Source organism: Pieris brassicae, chromosome 4 (genome assembly GCF_905147105.1).
Source record: "Pieris brassicae chromosome 4, ilPieBrab1.1, whole genome shotgun sequence".
Taxonomy (NCBI): domain Eukaryota; kingdom Metazoa; phylum Arthropoda; class Insecta; order Lepidoptera; family Pieridae; genus Pieris; species Pieris brassicae.
The window spans coordinates 18344131-18365796 of NC_059668.1; the positions used below are offsets into that span (position 1 = coordinate 18344131).

At 32.2% G+C, this 21666-nt stretch overlaps 1 protein-coding gene across 6 annotated transcripts in view; it reads right to left on the reverse strand.

Annotated features, from left to right (window-relative positions):
* Positions 1 to 21666, reverse strand: part of LOC123708781 (sodium bicarbonate cotransporter 3) — a 34276-nt gene that overhangs the window by 11864 nt on the left and 746 nt on the right. For 4 of the 6 annotated variants that reach the window (XM_045659660.1, XM_045659662.1, XM_045659659.1 and 1 more), the window contains exons 2-3: positions 11693 to 11725; positions 6453 to 6550 (exon numbers count right to left, since the gene is read on the reverse strand). In XM_045659660.1, coding sequence (XP_045515616.1) covers positions 6453 to 6540 — 88 coding nt within the window. In that variant the 5' untranslated portion in view covers positions 6541 to 6550; positions 11693 to 11725. Of the gene's footprint in view, positions 1 to 6452; positions 6551 to 11692; positions 11726 to 21666 lie in introns of those variants that run through there. The other 2 variants (XM_045659664.1, XM_045659663.1) reach the window with 1 other exon arrangement.

Genomic DNA, 21666 nt, shown 5'->3' on the forward strand with positions numbered 1-21666 from the left:
ACTGCTGGTATAAGTACTATTATTATTTTGAAGTCTAGATTTCATCTAAGAAACTTCGTGTTAATCTCATATTATTAATCACAAGAGAGGTCAAGGGTTATAGTTTTTAACCGCCTATAAATCAAGGTTTCTCTATTCTATATGTATGGTCGCGAAATGATTACGTATCTGAAGTTTTGAATTTTACATGCATAATTTCAATGACAGTGTACGAGCCAAGGCTGGCACATTTTGCTCATTTACAAGCATGATGATTTCCTATGTTTGTTCGTGCCATGGCTGTACATTTCGATCACTTATAAGCGTGACGATTTCCCAAATCGTCGGAGTTACGTCCCGAGAGTATAGCCCGACGCAGGCACTCTCTTCTACATACAGTTATTCGTTTCATAGCGATTAACTAAATCATGGGAGTTACACCCTGAGAGCATAGCCAGACGTAGGCACTCTCTTTGACTGTTAATTTGTATTCATTCGGTACATAGCAATTAGCACGTCATTATTTCGCTGATATTCTATTGTAACACGCGAGTGGTAAATATAGAGTAAATCAATAAATCTCTATTATTTGAAGCATCCCGTTGACCCAGGAACCGTACAGACAGTTTAAATTATATGCGCATAATTTCTCGGTTAATGCTTTAAGTGTGTGACTCTGGACTCTAAGTTAATATGCGTTCTTCAGGGAGGGTAAAAATAAAGTAAATCAATAGCGCTACAACCTTTGTAGACCTGGATCTCAGTTTTCTGTATCTGTTTCATGATCATTTTGTTAGTCTAATAGGCAATTAGCCTTCTCTCTATGGCAAGCTGATTTAATCACAATATCTTTGTTCACCGTTTGAGCGAATGTTAAATGCGTACATAGAAAGAAAGTCCATTGGTGCACAGCCGGGGATCGAACCGACGACCTCAGGATTGAGAGTCGCATGCTGAAGTCACAAGGCCAACAATGCTCTACAGGGAAGGTAAACGTCGTGAAAATTTACGACTTGGCTCAGATCGAGAAGGCTGATCACCTGAGTACTTGAAATTCTCTACGAAAAGATTGACATAGTAATAAGAAATATGTCTTCGTTCAAATAATTGTAGACGAACGCTTATTTTTTAACTAACCAGATTTTATATTATATTCGCCCTTTTCACTCACAAAATATAATTTTATTTCATTTGCATTTGAAATTACGAAGCTTTTTCTTTCAAACACATACCGTGAAATAGGTTTTTGAATATTTCGTCATTTTTAAAGTTCAAGATCTGAAGAGCTTTTTGAAAAAATGCTGGCAAGTAAAAGGGAAATTCACTAACGTATGTACGTATATTTCTAATTAGATACCTAATGTAATATAGTCTAAATCTAAAAGTCTGCAGTGATATGTCAGAATTAATATAGTATCTGTTTTATTCATCAATTAGTAAATCTTCTTAAAACTACCGGTTAAATAATTATTGATATCTGCATCCAATCTGGAAGCTGCCGTCTTTTGGTTCTTTGTCGTCTTTTGAAAGTGATATGCTCTTTTTTCAATGAGACGTAGTATCTCCCAGGGAGTCGATTCCACAGATCACTAGTTCGTAAACAAAAATGTCTTGTAAAGCGGGCTGTGGAAGACTTATTAAACCTTAAAATCAAAACAAATTTATTTAATCATATTGGTTATTGTTTATTAGTTCCGGTTCCTAAATCTAGAGCCAGAAGAACTGGCAAGAAACTTTCCGTCACTCATTTAAATGAAATCATTTCGTCATGCTTTCCTTGAAATTTTGAAACAAATCGAATGTGTTATATATTCTCAGAGAAATTCTTTAGTATTAAGTCACAAATAATCGAAATATTTAATTTAAATTATAATAACAAAGAATAACTACGTTGTAACTATGTTACAAATTGAACACAACTCAATTTACTAAAATGACTTAATTATACAGTGTTAGGTACGTTAATTATTGACAGTAATCATATGCTAACTTAAGTTGAAGCTGTAATTAATATATTGGATTAGCTGCTAAGCATATTATATTCAGTGATGTCTCATATCGGCTCTGTGTGCTATGTAGTCTTTTGTCACTTTGCTATAGTCTATTGATATGTCGTTTTGTATTTCTTTCCTGAATAAAATCGACGTCTTAGCATGGTAGCCCCACTCATAGGAGAAGGAAAAATTATATTTCAATCATCATTTGACGGACTGCCTGAAGTTGAATGAAAGGCTTTTGACGCTTTTAAAATAATAATGATTCGTGTCTGTGATATTTATTAAACTAGTAAGCTCGGTTCTGCTTAAGTGTACTCCACGTCTGATGAGGTTTTGTCTCTATAGGGTATTAAAGGGGACGTATATGTAAAATATTGTATTAAAATTTCCTTAGTAATAAAACGAATCACGAGCTGACGATGTTAAAGTAAAAATATACAATTTTTATGTGAAGAAATTAAATATCTTTATTATGATTGAGTGAGACCATAAATATTAAACAAACACATAACTTTAGCTTTATTTTCGAGTTGACTGAATATCGATAGGTCTACGTGACGATATAAAAGCTACTCGAGCTACTCGGCTACGATGTTCTAAGTGCTACGAAACGTAGCGCTCAAAATTGCATATAATAGATGTGAATGCTTTTCGAAAAACAATACAGTGTTATGGCATTTTAAAGTGGTGGAAAAACCATTTTTATAGAATACATAAAAACACGCGTGTCTGGATATTATGCTGTTGCCTTATCTAAATCAAAACATTGTATATCTGGTATATAGGTTCCATATCTGAGGGTCTAATTGGCCAAATTTATAATTTATCATACAATAAATTCGAAATATTTTTTTACACTGTACGAGATTGCGAATATAATAAAAATATATAAATGTCTATATAGAAGAAAGTTTATTTGTACTTTTATCATAGTTACTTCACGTCAATTTGTTCTACCTAAATTTTCGTTTGAATTGGTAAATTGATGTAAATTTACGACAACTACGATAACTTTGATACTTAGTCTTGTTATTTTTTTCACAAAATGGCTTCTATTTTGTGAGTGGACTTAAGAAGTCTTATATAACAGGATGAGGTCAGGAAAACCAGTTTTTGTAATACATACCTATGTTCTACACAATTCTACTGTTTATAAAAAAACCTATCCTAAACAATGCATTATAAAAAAAACTCAATAGTTCATGGTAATCTTAAATTATTTTAATTTATTATTAGCAACTAATGGAAATCCCAACTGTCTATTGAGAATCAAAATTAACATTACAGTTACGTAATTACAGATAGATAAATTTATAGTAACATTGCATTTAATCCATTTTCCTTCAAAGCCTCTTTCCGCCATAAATCGTGTAAACCTGACCTTATTCCGATACGGCTTCGCTAAACCTCTCAAGGTGGGTCTATCACACTATTTTATATAATCTGCACCTGACCGAACTTTCCATAGCTCTTAACTGGCATTGCTAGTTATCTGTGGATAGTTTTATACGACTTCCATTGTTAAACTTCCAACGTAAATTAATCAATAAAGCTTATGGTGAATATTTAAATGACTCTAATCCTTGGGATTGATTTGCTCCAATTCGAACAATTTGTATGTCTCAAAACTTAGCGATTTTAAAGAGTAGCGGAGAGTTTCTTCCCCGCTCTACGCCCTTGACTTGCGAACTGGTAGTAAATGTAATTTAGAATTAATTTAACTTCTTTTCTGACGTTCATAAGTGGACTTGTTTACTATATGAATAAAGTTATATATAAAACAAAATTCCACTAAATATATATAAAAACTATACATAGCTTTTTTATTCACCAGAACGTCGAATAAATTTACAACGTTTTTACCCATGGTAATGTCTTGTTCACGCAATATAACAATATTAAAATTGTAGGCACGAAGGTTCGTTATAACCGGGCTGTTATTTGTAACGGCTATTGTATATACATACAGTTAAATAATATCTATTGCCTCACTATGAATATTTTTACACAACTTAAAGCCGTGTTACTTTATTAATGTGAGATACTTTATAATAGTATCGTGTCACTGCTGTGTCATTTTATGTGATTTATATTAGAACATTTTTCCTACGACCCTTTTATTACGCTGCATAGAAATTTATTTGAGGATACGCGACCAAAGACTCGAACGTTTTTTTAATGATAAATATGTTTAATAGTAACAGTTATTTATATTATATAAATAAGTAAATATAGTCAGCAATGAGTCAGAATATAATTTGAATAAATCAAATGCACAAAAACTTGTAAAATTGTATGTAAAACATAAAATATTGTGTAGGTACGTAACCATTTTATACAACAAAGAAGTGTTTGAGATATGTATAAACAACATACGTCTCGTACGTATGACGTTTATACGTATATATCAATTTGTGAAGGAAACTACGCATTTCGATAGCATCGCCTCAAAGAACTGTTAATTTCAAAAGTTTTTGTACTTGAAAATTTTGCTTCAAAGTGTTGTTAAATTCAAAAAGCGTCTGAGATTTTAGTTTTATTAGGTACGTGTAACACTCTCTGACCATCTCTGTGGCTAACTGGTTACCGACTCGGAGGTCCTTGTTTCAATTCCCAGCGAAATATCTCAATGAAACGAAAGTCAAATTGAGTCTATCTCTGATGATGATATATCCTTTGATCTTTTTGTCTTATGTAATCTAAAATCTTTATTTAAGCTCTTAAAGTCCATGAGACAAAAGTAAAATAATAATTAGGATGTAGGCTTGTACCTACGTGAATTCGTTAAACAGATAGAAGTTTTTAAAAATTTATGTTACGATCAATTAATGCAGACAATTTTATACTTTTCCAAACTTTAAATATTCCTGCAATATCAAAAATAAAAGTAAGTGTTTTTTGTATTATGTACGTTTATGACCAAGTATTCCTTTCCTTCTGTCTTTCATAGTAGGCGCAATCTCGAGAGTTTAGTAAAGAACATCTCAGTCTAAACGGAGGTTTTGTTGGAAAACACTGTATTTGAATAGACAACTGTTTGTAACGTAAAAAAGGTTTTTTACTTTACTACTGATTCGTAGTTCAGTCACCTTTTTTATATCCAAACGTAATAGTAACATAATAAAACAACTGTTTTATACCTAGTTGCGACTTTGTTAACTCCCGACTTAAAAATCCCCTATCTGTGGCATTGTAGCTTATAAACGAATGGGTTCAATATTATGACATTGACGTGATCAGTGATGTCAGATTTTTAAAAGCTGCGGTGGTAATATAAATTTTTTCATATAATAATGTACACGAATTATTTTTATGTAACAAAAAAATGGGAATGGGCCTTAATTTACTTTTACTAATAGATCCGAAGGGCGCTTATAGCGGATGAGTAGTAGTAGTAGTATGACGTGGTAAGAAACTTCCCGCCACCCGCTTTATAATCACCAAGTGTTTGGCTTACAGGAAGGCTGCAATTTTTAGCTTTTTATTTTTCTGAACTTTTTTAAGACAGCTCCAATCAATCCGATTTGGGCACGTTCACGTATGGAAGCACATTGATTGGTTCACGCGTTGTTAAAAAAAGTATGCGATACTCGATGTATCAAATAAACCAAAATATATATTCCAACTATATTAAATTTCAATATTATTAAAGAAATATTGATTTAATTGAACATTTACAGAGTTGCTCATCTAGGTGTACCAAATGTTAGGTCAAACAAATATATTTTCTTTCTATTCAAGTAAATTTTAGGTAATTACTTAAAATAATTATTAATAAAATCTTTTGATAAATAGCTTATAAAAAATGAGCTCAAGAAATTTAGTACGATTAAAAATATAATCCTACGCATTCAGCCATATCTACTATTTTTTTCACATAAATCTTAACATAACATAAATCTTAATCTGATCTAAAATCAAATTATTTATATATTTTTATTTGATTGAAGTATTGTATATTTTCATTATAACACATATTTATACATATTTTAGTAAATATATTGGCTGGTTGGCGCAACTGTAAAATTCATCTTCTAGTATATAAAAAATTTACGAATTTCGTAGGATTACTTGAAAATACAATCCTACGCAAACATTGGACCTACTTTGGTATGTCGTAGAACCCTCGTTCACCCTTCGACCTACTTCCATTTCACTAATTCAAAGCGAGCAGGACAACTTGAAAATGTCTGAAAATCGTCTAAAGATGAAAGTTAAAACAAATCTAATTTATTAGCTTCTACGCTTAAACATTAACTTGTTTTTTAACATTATATATGGAGCTCATTATGTTTGCATTCAAAGAAAACAACATGGTAAGCCAGAAGATAGTCTAGTACAAACTCACTTCTAAAGACAATTCTTAATCTTGAAACGACAATATATTACTCTCTCTTTCTCAAAGTATTAAAGAAAAATGGGTTACAATTATAATACATGGTTGTCTGGAGGAAATCGCTTATCAATGATACGCACCTTCAAAGTCCTGTTCAGTGTAGTCATGATGGAGAGATTTTCTGGCCGCCGGATCTGGTGGTGGCTCATCATCATCCCTCGTGTCCATATTTCACAACCTGTTTACATTATTAACATTAGTTTATTTTATATATACCTACCTAAAAAAAATTGAAATAGGTATAAGTGTACAGCTGGGGTTCAAATGCAATACGTCAGGTTTAAGAGCACGTACATAATATAGATGATCATTAATAATGTTGGATAATATTGTATTAGGGGCGAAATAATTTCCTTAAATACTGTAATACAATATTACACTTAAAAGATATTTCTTATCCACGAAGGCCTGGCAGTTCACACATATTTTTAAAGTCTGTTATTAATATGATTTGTACAAAGGCATCTATTATATTTATTACAAAGCAATTCATTGTAAATTGAGCAGCAGTTACGACAGTATTGTATATATTTTAGATTAGGACAATACAGAAACCACAAATATTAAATTAACTTAGGCCAGTGAACTCCGAAACTCAATGATTAAATTAATTACGTACGTTTGAAGTAGACGTGAAAGGCACAATGTATTAATTTACCTTCAATAGAATGTAATATGTAATATATTACGAAATATTTATGGTTTTAAAAAAATATAATGAGAATATGATGTATCCTAAATTACATTTCTTTAAATACTGTTTGTAACTAATAGTGTAGCGTTTTTATCGTTGTATCGTGTTACATTTATCTTATGTTATTGGAATTGTATGGGCGTATCCCTTAATTTAACAAAATTCTTTAATTATAACAATTACATTAGAGAAGAGGTAAGTAGATACTTCATTAATTAATACCCACATAGGACGCTTTTTGTATTATCACATTTATATTATTAATAAAACTATAATATAATAATAGTTTTATTTAAACGAAGAAGTATATACGTGGCGGAGAGTTTATTGCCAGTTCTTCTCGTCCATTCTACGAGATTTGAGAACTGGCAGTTTATGTAAAATTAGAAGCATTTAATATTATGTAGTAGTATTTCTTAATTGACGTTCATAAGTGTACATTGTGTTACATAAATTAATAAATGTTTTTGAATTTGAATTTTTTGAAGTCGAAGTAGACATGAACAGTAAAAATACTAATCACCTATTGATGTCTAACAGCTTGCACTAATGTATCTGACATTGACTTTACGTAATTCTGATCGGAAGGCAATGAAGCCATGCAATCTGACATGATAGCTGTACCTAGATATATTATATCTTGTAGTTTCAAGGTAACTAATTGACTCAGCAACTATGTATATGCACAACGCCGTTAAAGAAGTAAAAACATGCCTGGTGTAAGAGTTATGAAACAGCAATTTAGTGACGGCCCTCGCCATAGAATGTGAAATATATTTTAAAATAAATGAATAAATCATATTAAGCTTTTCATGCGCTTCTGAAATTTATACAAAGATTTTAATAAAATAGGTAGTTCACTGATTGACACAGAACACAATAAAGAGAAATCAATGAGTTTGTCTATTATTGTATATATGTTATTATTATTATTATATTATCGATAGCGATATGTTTGCGCTATTACTGTCATTGTAAGAGGGTACCAAATGTTAGTTTGACTTTGACAACGAATGAAATATACCTATCACGTATAAAATATGAAATTTCTTTTTCGAATAACTACGAACTAAAATAGTCTACGAACATCCGGCCAGTGCTTGTTTCTTTGTTAAATTGTGTATCAGCAAGTCATGTAAAAACAACTACAACTACTTGAAAGGTTTTTCCTCGACTTATTAATTTCTGTAAAAAATAAACAAATAATAGATAGATTTTTCTCTTGAACAGACGTAAGTGTTTGTTATCATGGTTACCATGGTTACAAATCTCCAGCCCACGTCTTATAATAAGTAATAAACAATTTTATTTATATTGTTTTTAATACTTTTTATAATTCTTTCTTCATTCTAATTTTTTATCCTTCTAAATCTTTTATTTAAATTATTTTTGCTACTTTTAAATATATTATTGTAATTAAAAATATTGTAAAACTATTATACAATTAAAACTTTATTCTTATATAAGCATTCCTTTTAAATTCACATACATATCAGATTACTTAGACGTTATTCGTGCGTCAGAGCATAAAATCCGAGATTGGATGGGAATAGCTGAAATGGCCTATTTGCATGTCACAGGGCAGTTAATTTGTAAATCATCAACATGGATAAGTCGACAGTAGTGTTAATTTTATCAATGAGCACATTGATTTGGGTTTTATGTGTAATTAGGCAGTCTTACTTTTACCTCATTACATTAGCAAAACGTATCTAATTTTTTATATAAGTAAGATATAAAATTGCCGTTTTGTACTAGAGGAAGAAAAAGTTGTTTTTTTTAAAATAAAATATATTTAATTAAGTTGCTTGTCGGTAGTGCATTGATCACTTTACTAAAAAAACATTCAGACGGGAAACAATAAAATCTTTGAAGGCGGTTTCGACTACCCCATGAGTTGAATTTATTACAAGTTATCCAAATAAAAAAAAATGGTAATCTGTTGGGTACGATTTGGCTGGTTCAGCTATTGCGATGAGCGCTTCCGGCTAACGTACAGGATCAACTTTTCATCACAGGTAATGATTCGATTTAAAATCCCTTCATTATTGTACCGGTTGACTAATGTAATGAAGCAGTCTCCGCGCGTTTGTCGATTTTCTTTACTCAATTCATGAAGTTAAACCTTTCGAGCTTTTCACCTTCCCAATTTGCTTCAACTGGATTAATACAGTTTTATGACTATCCGGATCCGGATCCGCTTCCACGATAGCCTTCAACTCTTCGTTATCAACTTTGGTATACACGGGGCTTGTTCTGCAGGTCAAAATTTCCAGAACGAAAACGTTGGAACCAAGAACTGTGTTTTCTTTTGCGACACCAACCATATTCGCCATACACATCGCCATACACATCGTTTGAGTGTATGGCGCAACACTGGTGCCACAGTGGACCTCGTATTCGGTAATAAAGCGATATTTCATGTTTTCCATTTCATTAATAGAACGTAAAGAAAAAAAAATTAAACTAGAAAATGAAACGAATTATGGTTTTCGAAAAACAAGCAAGTAAATAGCTGTAAAAAAATTAATTAGGATTTCCTAAAGAGGAGATATTTGAGGTCAAAATGGCCAGTACGACAAAACGTCAATTTCATATGTACCTAATATAATGGGTAAGTCTAAATGGGACATATGCTTTGCCTGTGTCATTAATAATTTAACTTTATAGGTTAATATTTATTTCTTAATGTCAGGTATAATTTTTTTTTTGTTTGTGTTGTACTATATCTTAAAAATGGTATGGTCATAAAAATTAAAAGGTTTGATATATGCACTACTCCTAATGATTTCCTGTAACTCCCAAACTAAGATTTTCCTTTCTCGTACGGTGAAAACCCGGCTTGTCTTGGAAATCGACGAAGTATATAAAAAAAAGTTTATCACAACAACTTAAACTTGCTTAAAAACATCAACGAAATGCCTTGCCGTGCCTTGTCATAATACAGAAATTATTTTATTACATTTATTATTTAATTGTTATTAATTCTACAGAGTTCACATAATTTTCAATTATGATTTTATGGAACGCATTAGAAAATGTGCTTTATTGTATAAAAGCTAAAAGACGGGCAGGAGGCTTATCTGATGTTAAGTGACACCGCCGCTTAGGGACACTTCCAGTGTGTAAAGGGTAAAACAAACTAACAAAAAAAAAATGGTACAGAACAGAGTGTACCTTTTGTTTTGTTAGTTGAATTAGTTCGGAAATACATCAGTGGGCAGCTATCAACATAGAGGTGGCGAGAGGTGAGAGGTGAGAGGTGGCTTAAAAGAACGTTCGGTTCTGGAATAAAAGTTATAATAAGCTATTACGAACTTACGCGTACTCATTTGTGTGATAAATACCCTGTGAAAAGGCAAACAAATTCTAATCTTAAAGAAATAATGACAATACTTTACCGATTTGTTTATGAGAAATATGTTGGATTAAAGAAGAAATAAATCGGAAATGTGGATTGACGAATGCGATTGCGTAAAATATTGGTCATGTTTCGAGATAACTTCCTAAGCAACAAGTTGAAACAAGAAAAAAAGAAAGAAAAATTGATTCGTCTCATTGAGGCCATAATATCCAAAATGGCTATATTAGATGTAAGATATTGTTTATTTGAGTTTGAAAAAAGAAACGTTTTTCAAGAAAAAAGTTAAGGAAGCACAGAGCAGAAACTTATTTCATTGTTTAAGTTTTTAATAATTAGCGACTTAAGCTGTAAAATGGCTAGGAACAAAAGCGAACGTGTTAATAAGGAATCAGGAAGTGTAAATCAGGTTTACGACTTGATTGACCTCAGTTCACGACAGAACTGTTACCAGGACACGGCCCTTATTAACTGCTTCCTTTTGTAGGATAATACAATGACCGAGTTCCCATGCGTCAATTATGATAAATCACTATTTTACTAATCAAATTATTATGTTGTGGTCAAAACCAGAGTGTAGAAACAGTAATAGAATAGATATAGGTATAAACTTTTACACTTTACACTTTTTTTTTTTAATTTTTTATTCCATGCTCGAGTGTTAAATTTAAATAGAAAATTCAACTTTTAGAACGATAATCAACTTATATGTATGTGTTACTAGGTTTAGCTTTGAACTTGGTTTGTTTAAATAGAACATAGGCAAACTATGGTCATCTTTAAATCTAGAATAGTAAAGGTCTTGCCCGACGTCAAGGCAGAATACAAAGTACCATCCGTATCACCTCGACGGCCGTCGTTCCACAACTGAGCGTTTCTTAAGGCAATTTTTGCTGCGCACCACAGCTATGTGGAAGCAGCTGCCCACCGAAGTATTTCCAAACCAATTCTGCTTAGGGTAGGAAGAAAAGAGCGTACCACGTCTTAAATGGCCGGCAACGCACAATTCGAAAACGATTCAATGTACACCAATGAAAAAAAATGCTTCACATCATGCTTCTCATAAAAAAACCTATCCTCTAAATATAGTTATTGTATATGTTATTCATCTAAATATTTTTATATAGTATACAGATATTTAAACTTAGAGCCTTTATTGTGTCCGTGTTAAGCTTTACTAATTATAAGTTTTGATACAATCAACAATTTTTTTCATTTCATGCGTGGGTTGAATTGGTTTAAATCTAACAATAATTCTAATATACCTTCTTCAACTTCTTTGTAGCTGTGTGGGTTATCTGAAACAAGAAATTTCATCTATTATTGAAAGTTTAACTAGAATTTTTTGGATTAAAACATCGGAAGCGCGTTGCTACTGCGATCCACGTCCTGGAATAACTGGCTAACCAACATACAGAAATCCAGATCTGATCCGATCAGAGAGGTCGCTCCGTCCGTCCGTCGAGCCTGCGAAGAGCCCGGAGCTTCTGGATGGAGCTAGGCTGGCTTAGTTAGCCAAGACTTTGGGCACAACGGACCTAATGATGGTCTAAGTGCGAAATTTAAGTCCACCAATCAGGGTTCATAGACCATAGTATATACAAAAAAAATCCCTGCGTCGAATTTTTAAAAACCTAATATTTTTTCATTAACGTTGCGTATTTAAATTATGAAGATATCTAGGCACACTTGAATGGGTATTAATCATCCACAGAACCGCTATACCCAGTGAATCAACTACTCAGGGTAATAATCTGAAACCAAAGAGAAAACGATGGGACTTTCAGTTCGATTATTATTAGTCAATAGCATTTTTATTGTCCAAGGAGCGGTGATACGCGACATGATATGTGAGATGTGTCATTTATTTCGCAAACTACTAGACTAAAATATCTACATGTATAAAATTGAATAATCATATCAAACTCTGGTTCATCGAGACCTATACGTGAAAGTGTTAAACTTTTTACTAACAGAAAATCAATATGCCAATTTCATTAATTTTGCAAGAGCAGCGCGGCGTGTATAATCTGTGGTGTAATGAATAAAGTTATAAAAGTTCTCGGCTGTCGTGAATATAAACAATGCGGTAACATAAATATTAACAAATATAATAACAGGGGCTACATAAAATTATGGGAACATATTATTTTCTTAATTTAAAAAAAAAATAATTGACTTTGTAAAAAAAAAACTGTCACATTATTCCATTACGCGTCACATTTTTCCGTTACACGCCACCTTTTTCCTGTCTCTACCACGTTTGTTTCTAAGCCATTAATAACAAAAATATATAATAAGGATAACAATAATTCTGTAATAATCTTAGTAAGTTAGGTAAACATAATATCTGTGATAATAAAAGCTTTTTGTTAAACTTTATCTTATTTAACTTTCACTTCTTACGTGTGTACTAGTACACGCACACATATTTATATAACAGGGGGGCAAACGGGCAGGAGGCTCATCTGATAGTAATACCACCCATCGACACACACATTTCCAGAGGACTCCCATGTGCGTTGCCAGCCTTTTTAAAATCAATGAATAGAAAATTTAATATCGATCGAGGGCAAAATAATATATACCCATTAAACTTAGCAACTCGATGTTTACAAAGTTCCTTGTCCTTGTATATAAAGTTTTAAATAACCGTAAAACTGAAGATTAAAAAAATGGATAAGCTATTCAAATAACGCTTTTAGAAATTTCTTAAACTGTAATTTGGTCTGCTTAATAAGCGAGAAAGGATTCAATTAATAACAAAGGGCTGTTATAAGATTCGTTAGTATGAAAAGCGGTTAATAACCTTTTCTTATCTTTGGGTAGAAATTCTTTTGTTATCTTTAAAAAAGAAGGCAATAGCCACTACAACCTTTTTAAGGGCCTCAAATTTCTGTTTCTGTTTCATGATCATATGTTAAGCTAATAGGCAAGTAGGTGATCAGCATTTTGTGCCTGACGCACGGCGTGGATTTTTTGGGTCTAAGGCAAGCCGGTTTCCTCACGGTGTTTTCCTTCACCGTTCGAGCGAGAAGAGCACATAGAAGGAAAGTACACAGCCGGGTATTGAAACTACGACCTGAGGGATGCGAGTCGCACGCTGAAGCCACAAGGCCATCACTGCTCCCAAATGTAGAAAATAATTGATAATTAAACTTTCGCTCCCACCAGGAACTGAATACCCATTTATAAGGTCCCTTTAAGCAACTGACTCATTTGACTTGAATTATATAACAAAAAATGTTTCGTGTTTTTTTTTCACTTTTAAGTTGCCACGACGTTGGGTGAGCTCTACACCGATCATGGTCATAAGATATCACAGAAGATTTCTACTATGTATTCTATTAAAATTTCATACGTCATATTATTCTATACGTCTTATTAAAACCCATCGTGGTTCTAGTTTCATTTGAAACTTGAATGTACATTAATTGATATATTAGAAATATTGCTAACACTAAAAAAATAAACATCAAATTATGTAAAGTAATTTAATTTGAAAAATTAGTTTTATTTTAGTACTTTCAAAGTGTTACTTTAATCCACAAAACGCTTGAAGAATTTTAATAAACTTTATAATTTCTGTTTACGTGGAGGCCGAGGCCGACACTTTAGTTTTAATTTAATTAATAATATCCTAACGCCTCTGAATAACTTGTTTATGAATAAATTTCGTATAGATTGTGAATATTAATTCGATGTAAATTATTTTAAATGAATATCAGTGATGTAAAGTAATGTAATATTTATAAAATTTATACTTATTACATTTATTAGTCTTAGCAAAAAATTAAACATATTCTATTGGCAATGGCCACCTTTGGCTTTTATAGAGCCCTTTAATCTGTTGGGGCACGAATCTATAATTGGGAATCTTCATTTCTGGCGATAATATTTTTTGTTTCCAACTTCGCTGGCTTTAACAGCATAGACAGTCGTTACAGCACGCGGCCGCGCCGATCTTTTCTGTCTTCGACATACGAAGTGTTGTTGTATCTGTTGATAGTACTTGGTAGTCTGGAATATGACCCACGGCTCCATACCCACTTTGTGCAAGGCGATCGCTGCAATCCTATTTTATTTAACACCCCATTCCATATTAAAATTGGATAATGAACACGAAGAAAACTGAAATAGCGGAAAATCGAAAGAAGTTTTTAAAATAATATACGTGTTCCAAATTCGAAATAATTAAAAAGTTGAAAAAAGGAAAAGTTTTCATGTAACAGTATTTATGGCCAGACTAGATATAAATATTTAGTAACATTCTTGGTAACTAATTATTTACAAACAGATGTACATTAGACAGCTCTCAGAAAATATTATAGATATTTAGAAATTTTGGTTTGGTATTACTGAACAACCTGTCAAAAATAAGATCAAACATTAAAGTTGTTTTTCCATTACGCGTCACATTTTTCCGTTACGTGCCATTTTTTTCTTGTCCCTACCACGGTTGATTCGAAGGGATTCGAAACCACTAGTAACAAAAATATATAATAACGATAACAATGATAGTAATAATTATATTACAATTAATGAAATTTTGTAATAATCTTAGTAGTAATAAAGTAAAATGAAATAATTGTATTATTTGTATTCATGTCTATGATAATAGAAAGCTTTTGTTAAACTTTATCTTTATTTAACCAATATTTGTAAAGTTGCATGTAGATAATTTTTCGAAAAAAAAAAAGGTTTTAAAGAAGTTTCACTTCTTACGTGTGTACACTGGTACACGCACACAGGTTTTTTTACTTGCAAAATAATACATATATTTCTTTTTATTAACAATTGTATAATTTTAAACTATAAGTGGACTCAAAGTGCACATGCGGTAATTAAAGATATAAGTTGGGGGCTGGTATATACTCGTAGTACCGGCGAGCCTCGTGCTGGAGCTTTCCTCCCTCAACGAAAAGGTATCGTAGTACAGCGAGGAAATGCTGCCAGCATTAAAGGTACACCCTTTAGGGTAAGGACTCTAAATTTGTTTTAAGTTCCTGTTTATCATTTTTTAATTAATATTATACTGGTTATGAATTTTGTAAATAATATAACTATTTATTCATAAATATTTATTATAAAAAAACTGGTTAATTCCTTGTACACAAGTGAACAATACTGGCGAGGAAGTTGATCACAGTTGCGCCACATTTCAGACGATACAAAGGCTTTTAACTTTATTGACGGCAATTCAGTCACAGCACAATGATGTTAAAGGTCAAACTTGATGAAGTAGAACGTGCTAAAAGGTTATTATAAAATTCAACTCTTGAGTTTCACATAATATTTTTTTATCATCAATAGTTATACGGCCTTAACCTGCTAAAGTATATTTCGACATCGCAATCTATTTAGTGTTTTTTATTTCCAACTATATTACAATATTGTTTTATATATTTAATTAGTATTATCACTGTATTCAAACAAATTATGGTTAAATAAATCTGTATTCACGGGAAACGTCTAAAATTTAAAAGTAGCGAGGTTCACCCTTTTCATACCTTAAAATAATAACTAGGTGAAACAGTTACCAATTCAATTGAGTAAAATTTTACTACCATTTTATAAAGCATGTGAAATAACGTGACAGTTTCGTGCTTTAAAGATACAAATTATAAATAAGAAATTGTCTTAAATAAATCTCGGTAATTACCTTACAGGTAATTTTCTATAAATTTAAATATATCAAGGAATTTACTATGATGATGAAATATTGAAAATATGTGTTGTTCAAGAAATAAAGGGAATACAGGGAAATATTTCATAATCATTATACATCAAAATATTCGCTAAAATGTAGGTAGTAACAGTAATTGTTACTAAGGAAATTCGAACGGAAATAGACACTCTCGTAGCCCACTGTTGCTACGGAGCGTAGACTTATGTAGATTCGTACAATTCGAATCACGTAATCAAAATACTTGAATGTTGGTAAAAAATAGTTTTTGACAACTTTTTCTGTCGTTTTTATTTATTTTTAATAATAGAAAATTCTTCAAACAACAATCTATCTCTGAGAATTAAAAACTAATATTGAAGTTTTCGTTCTTGACTTGCTCAAGTATTCATTTTCTAACCAATTTTCTAGAAAATTTCCATTTATAATCCTTTAAGACCATCTCAATCAGCTCTATTTGTGCTACCAACGTCGTAATTTATTCAATTCAGTCAACATCAATCAACAACGTTTCACAAGAACAGAAATAGGCTAGAAAAAGCGCCAACAATCTTTAAAGTAGTTAGTAAGTAGTAGTAGTGTGCTACTGAGTTTACTTAAAACCCACACTGCACCAAAAGTTGATTATCTTCGTCAGACATGTGTTTAAATGAGTAAAATATCACTCGTCGTTCTCCTGTAACTTGATCCTTTATACTTTCCTACTCTGTCTTAAAACAATATTAATTGTTCCGTTAATTTAAGATTTTATTTTATTTATTTTATTAAAATATGGCTAAAAGGCTGTTTGATAGGTATTCATCGGTCGGTCGGTCGATAATCGATATTTTATGATTTTCAGAAAACCGCCATTAATTAGTCCCAAACTTCCGACTGATACGTGTATCAAACATTGAACGCTAATCACCTGCTTGCCTTTAAAATAAAACCATCAATGGAGCAAATGGGTTGTGGCATTAGATAAGTTAGTATTAAAATTACACGTACATTAACATAATTTTATTACATTAGATCATGTCCTCGCCTTACTTTACTAGCGAAGTAGACACTTTCATGATACCGTAGAGAGTTATTGTCATAGAGCGTAATATAAAAGGTGTATTGTAACACGCAAATGGCTTCTGTATTCCTCTGGCTTCATATTCGAGGCTAAACGTGGAACTATATGTGATCGTGACGCTCCATCGAGTTTTCATCTCAATTCACGTGCCGATTAACAATATGCTAATACTCAATATGACGTCTCAATACCATAAAAAGAGAATCCATTCCATTGGAAGATTTTTTATCAATATATATTGGGATAGATTTAATTGAAAGATGCTTCTTAGTATGAACTGGGCGGGGCAACTTTATAAAGAATAAGCCTCGGGAGCAATAGTTGTCAACGGGTTATAATTAATTAGTGTGCTTTTATTTTTACACAAATTTGTCTTGAGCAGATGGTGAAATCACCTGTTTATTAAAGCAACAAAAAAATCAAACAAAACAGGTGGAAAAACGAACGAATAAACGAATCTTATAATGCAAGAAATCAAACGAAATTCTTATTATTCTGTCAAATTGTGATGAACAAAGATAAATCTGTTCTTTTGTAAAATTGTCGGAAATTATGTAATTTTCGGATCTTTCTCGGAACGAATAAGGGTTGGCTAACACTTGACGTTGGCATAATCCATTTTTTTATAAGGAAATACATTAATAAGAAGAATAAAAAACATTTATTCTATATTATGTATTGTAAGGACTATGCGAGTTGCGTGTTGATAGCAGTTGGTATAAATACTTAAAGAGGGTTTTCCGAAAGTGACGGATTTAATTCCTAGTGAATTAGGTCACAGAATTTATAAATATAAAATATTTTATAATAGATTTATATATATATCACATAGTTTTCTTTTTCTCTTAATAATTTGATTGAAGTTCACACAAACTACGGGTCACGAGATATTATTGAAACTTCCGGTCACATAGATCCCAGACCAATGCGGTTACATTTAACAGTACTTCTATTATGTTATGGTAGCAACGATTTCCTTGAGATTAAAATTTTAATAAGGTCAGTAGGATTTAAGCAATCTAGCTTGTCTATACCTAGTCTAGCCATAAATACTGAAACAAAGTAACACCAGATATCAATAGAAGCACGCACTTTTTCCATGGGAAAATCCTTCACTGGCAATCGTACGGATAGTGTTAGGGAGTCCAAATTATCATGCATTATTGCATTATCATTTAGAGCAAGCCGTACTCTCTAAAACTGACCATAAATCATAATCCTAAACTCGGGACAGTCTTCAGCTCTGATGAAGTCCGAAACGTTCGTTTCCAACCAAGACTGCGTACTTTTATGACCGGGCGCCAAGTCTTGCTGGAAGGACCATTCCTCGTTATATTCGACATACATATTTCTAGGTATTCTTTGCTGCTTTGACCACCTTTTTCGTACAAATACTACGTGGATGGCCAGATCTTTTTCTGTCACTAACAGAGGAGGTCTTGTTGTACCTATTAATAGTTTTACTAAAAATTTTACTAATTTTAATACCAAGCTTATTTTTAAAAATTGCATTTGGCTCCGTACCTACATTGTGTAATGCAATCAATCGGTTCTCTTTATCACCACACTCCATTTTAATATCGCAATATATTGTACAACGTATTGGTGCCAAAATGAGAAAATCCAATGAACAATGATATCAAAATGACAGTTTCTAAATTCAAATATAATATTTTGTTCATTTTCAATTGTAACAGTACCAATTTTTTTCCTTTCTTGGCCTGCACGGTATGTGCGTCAGCCATGCAAAAAAGTTAGGAAGTGTGTTATTAGATTTATTTTATTGGTTTGGAAATTGGATTGGAATTTGAAATAAAAAGGATCTGATAAATTAGGTATATAATAAGTACATAAATGATTATAATTTTATATTGTTATGAAAAATGAAACTGGCTAAAATTCTATATACATCAATATTTATATTAGATACAAGAATAGTGATTGAAGTAGGAAAAGGAATTTTAATGGACAAAAGCGAGGAAATAAAATCGGAACGGTCAACAGTACCTATTTATAGATGAACAATGATATAAACAGGACAGATTCTAAATTCAAATGTAAAATTTTGTTAATTTTCAATTGTAACGGTACCTTTTTATAGATAAACAATGATATAAAAATGACAGATTCTAAATTCAAATGTAATATTTTGTTAATTTTCAATTGTAACAGTATTTATGGCCAGACTAAGTATTTAGGCGGAGGCAAATCGGTAAATTTTAGATCCTAAAAAAAAAAATTAATGTACATTTTAAAACGATCTCGGACTATTGATTGTGTATTTATAAATAAGAAAACATTGGAGGTTTTACCAATGCTAAACACAAAGGAGATTTACATATAAAGTGAATATTTGGAAAGATAATTCAATTTTGTTTCTGTCACTCCGTTGTAAGGAACCAAAATTTCGTTTGATTTCTTGTGTTGTAGATTCGGGTATTTGTTAGTTTTTCCATCTATTAAGAAATACGTATCTTAAAACAATTGTATGAATATCATATATTTAAAAACAATCTAGAATATCATGCTTATTTCAATTCATGACCCCGATACACTAATTTACAAGTCGTATTTCAAACTTATTCTTTCAAATTGCTCGTCGTAAATTGTACAAAAATGACAGTTTTGACAGCTCTAATGGACCAATTTCCAATACAATTTGTACATTGCTTGTTACACGAATTCTATTCAAAAAAACTTTGTTCATGCTTCCGTTGAGATCCTAATACGCCCACGGAGAGCATTCAAGTTTTTCATAAATAATATATTAGATCCTTTCATATGAAATTGGCGCTTTGTCGTACTAGCCACATGAAATATCGCGTCATTTACGAGTACGAGTTATAGCGTGGCACCAGTGCTGCAGAACGGCTCGAAGGATTAAGGTATATGGCGGCGGCTTCGCAAAAGAAAACACAGTGCGTTTTTGATTCCTACGTTTTCGTTCTAGAAATTTCGACCTGCAGAACAAGCCTCGAGCCGGCGTGCTCCAAGTGAAAATTGACTCCGAAAAAGTTAGTTGTGTGCGTTTGGTGGTCTAAGTACTGGTACTGTTCACTATAATTTCTTCTTAAATCTGGCTAGATGCTCACAGCAGATGAATCTGACACTATTGTCAGCAACTGCAAACCATGATGGAAAAGCTAGATGCTAAACAGCCAAGGCTGGTCAATTTCTCTAGGCCACTGCAGATTTACGACACCACTAGACGCACACACACTGTTGAGACAGACTACTAAAACTAAATTAGAGGAGCTTTAATTGGAATGTCTAAGACATCCACCGACCTGGTCTTGGACCATTTTTTTCGAAATTCGGAAAACTTCTTGCAAGGTTATTCAACTCTGGTGGGGCACTCGAAACTGCCTTCAAAGATTTGATTGATTCCCGTTCGAATAGTTTTATAGTAAAGGGACCATTGAACTACCTATAAGATGGCAAAAGTGATATATATATAGATATCTTTGGTATACTTTGATTAATGATGATATTTTTTTTTAAATCTACCCATTGTTCCTCAAAATAAAAATAAAAATCATTTAATTCAGATCATTATAAGTCTATATATTGTTAGTAGAGTAATACTTAGCAAAATTATTAAAACATTAAATTCATAAATCTCCGTTGATTCGAGGCACCGTATCGGGTTGGGTTCATATACGAGGCATGTATATGAACCCAGTGTCTCAAAACAGCACATAAAAGCCCTAACATTATGAAAAACGGGAGCGTTTAGTATTAGTTCATTACATAATCTATTTTATTTTACTCGTTCGTGCTAATGATACCATACTGGTATTGGCAACATTTATTACAAAATATACATAGTTTACTTACTTAATAATATATTATATAATGAAACTCGTATAATTCGTATACGAGTTTCATTAGAGCACATATCAAGTCTACTTTCAACCCTTTTTTAAGTATGTCAAAAAGTAAATAACACTTTTATTAATTAATTTAATGATAATTCACTCAAATCTGTCAAATTGTCCTTCTGTGAAATGATAAAGCCATTAATAATGAATCAGTAAATTTGAGTCTAACGATAAATAATAATCAATATTATTTCATTTGTACTCCCCATAAGTGTTCCTGTAGCTTTAAAGTAAGTAGTCTTGGACATGGCCTCCTTTACCAAAAGAGTGCAGATCGACTTTCTCGCCACGCCGCGCTCGACGACTTCATACGCCGCTCTCCTGCCTCTGTCAATGTTCCAGCCATTTTGGTGCCAATAGGCATTGTTAAAGACAATGGCAAAAGACCATATGGGATGTTTTTGATCTCTTGGAGGATGGGGCGGGCTTTGGTGCTACTTGTGTGGACATATTAGCGCCGTCTTACCTCCCTCGGACAAGCCCAAAAGCTGGCGTGGCCCCAGAGTAGGCAGAAAATAATAAACGGCTAAAATATAAATCTTTTCTAAATATGAGGTTGTTCCTTTTCCCTTAGTGACGCTTGGATCGTGGGGCTTAAGTGCACAGGTGATA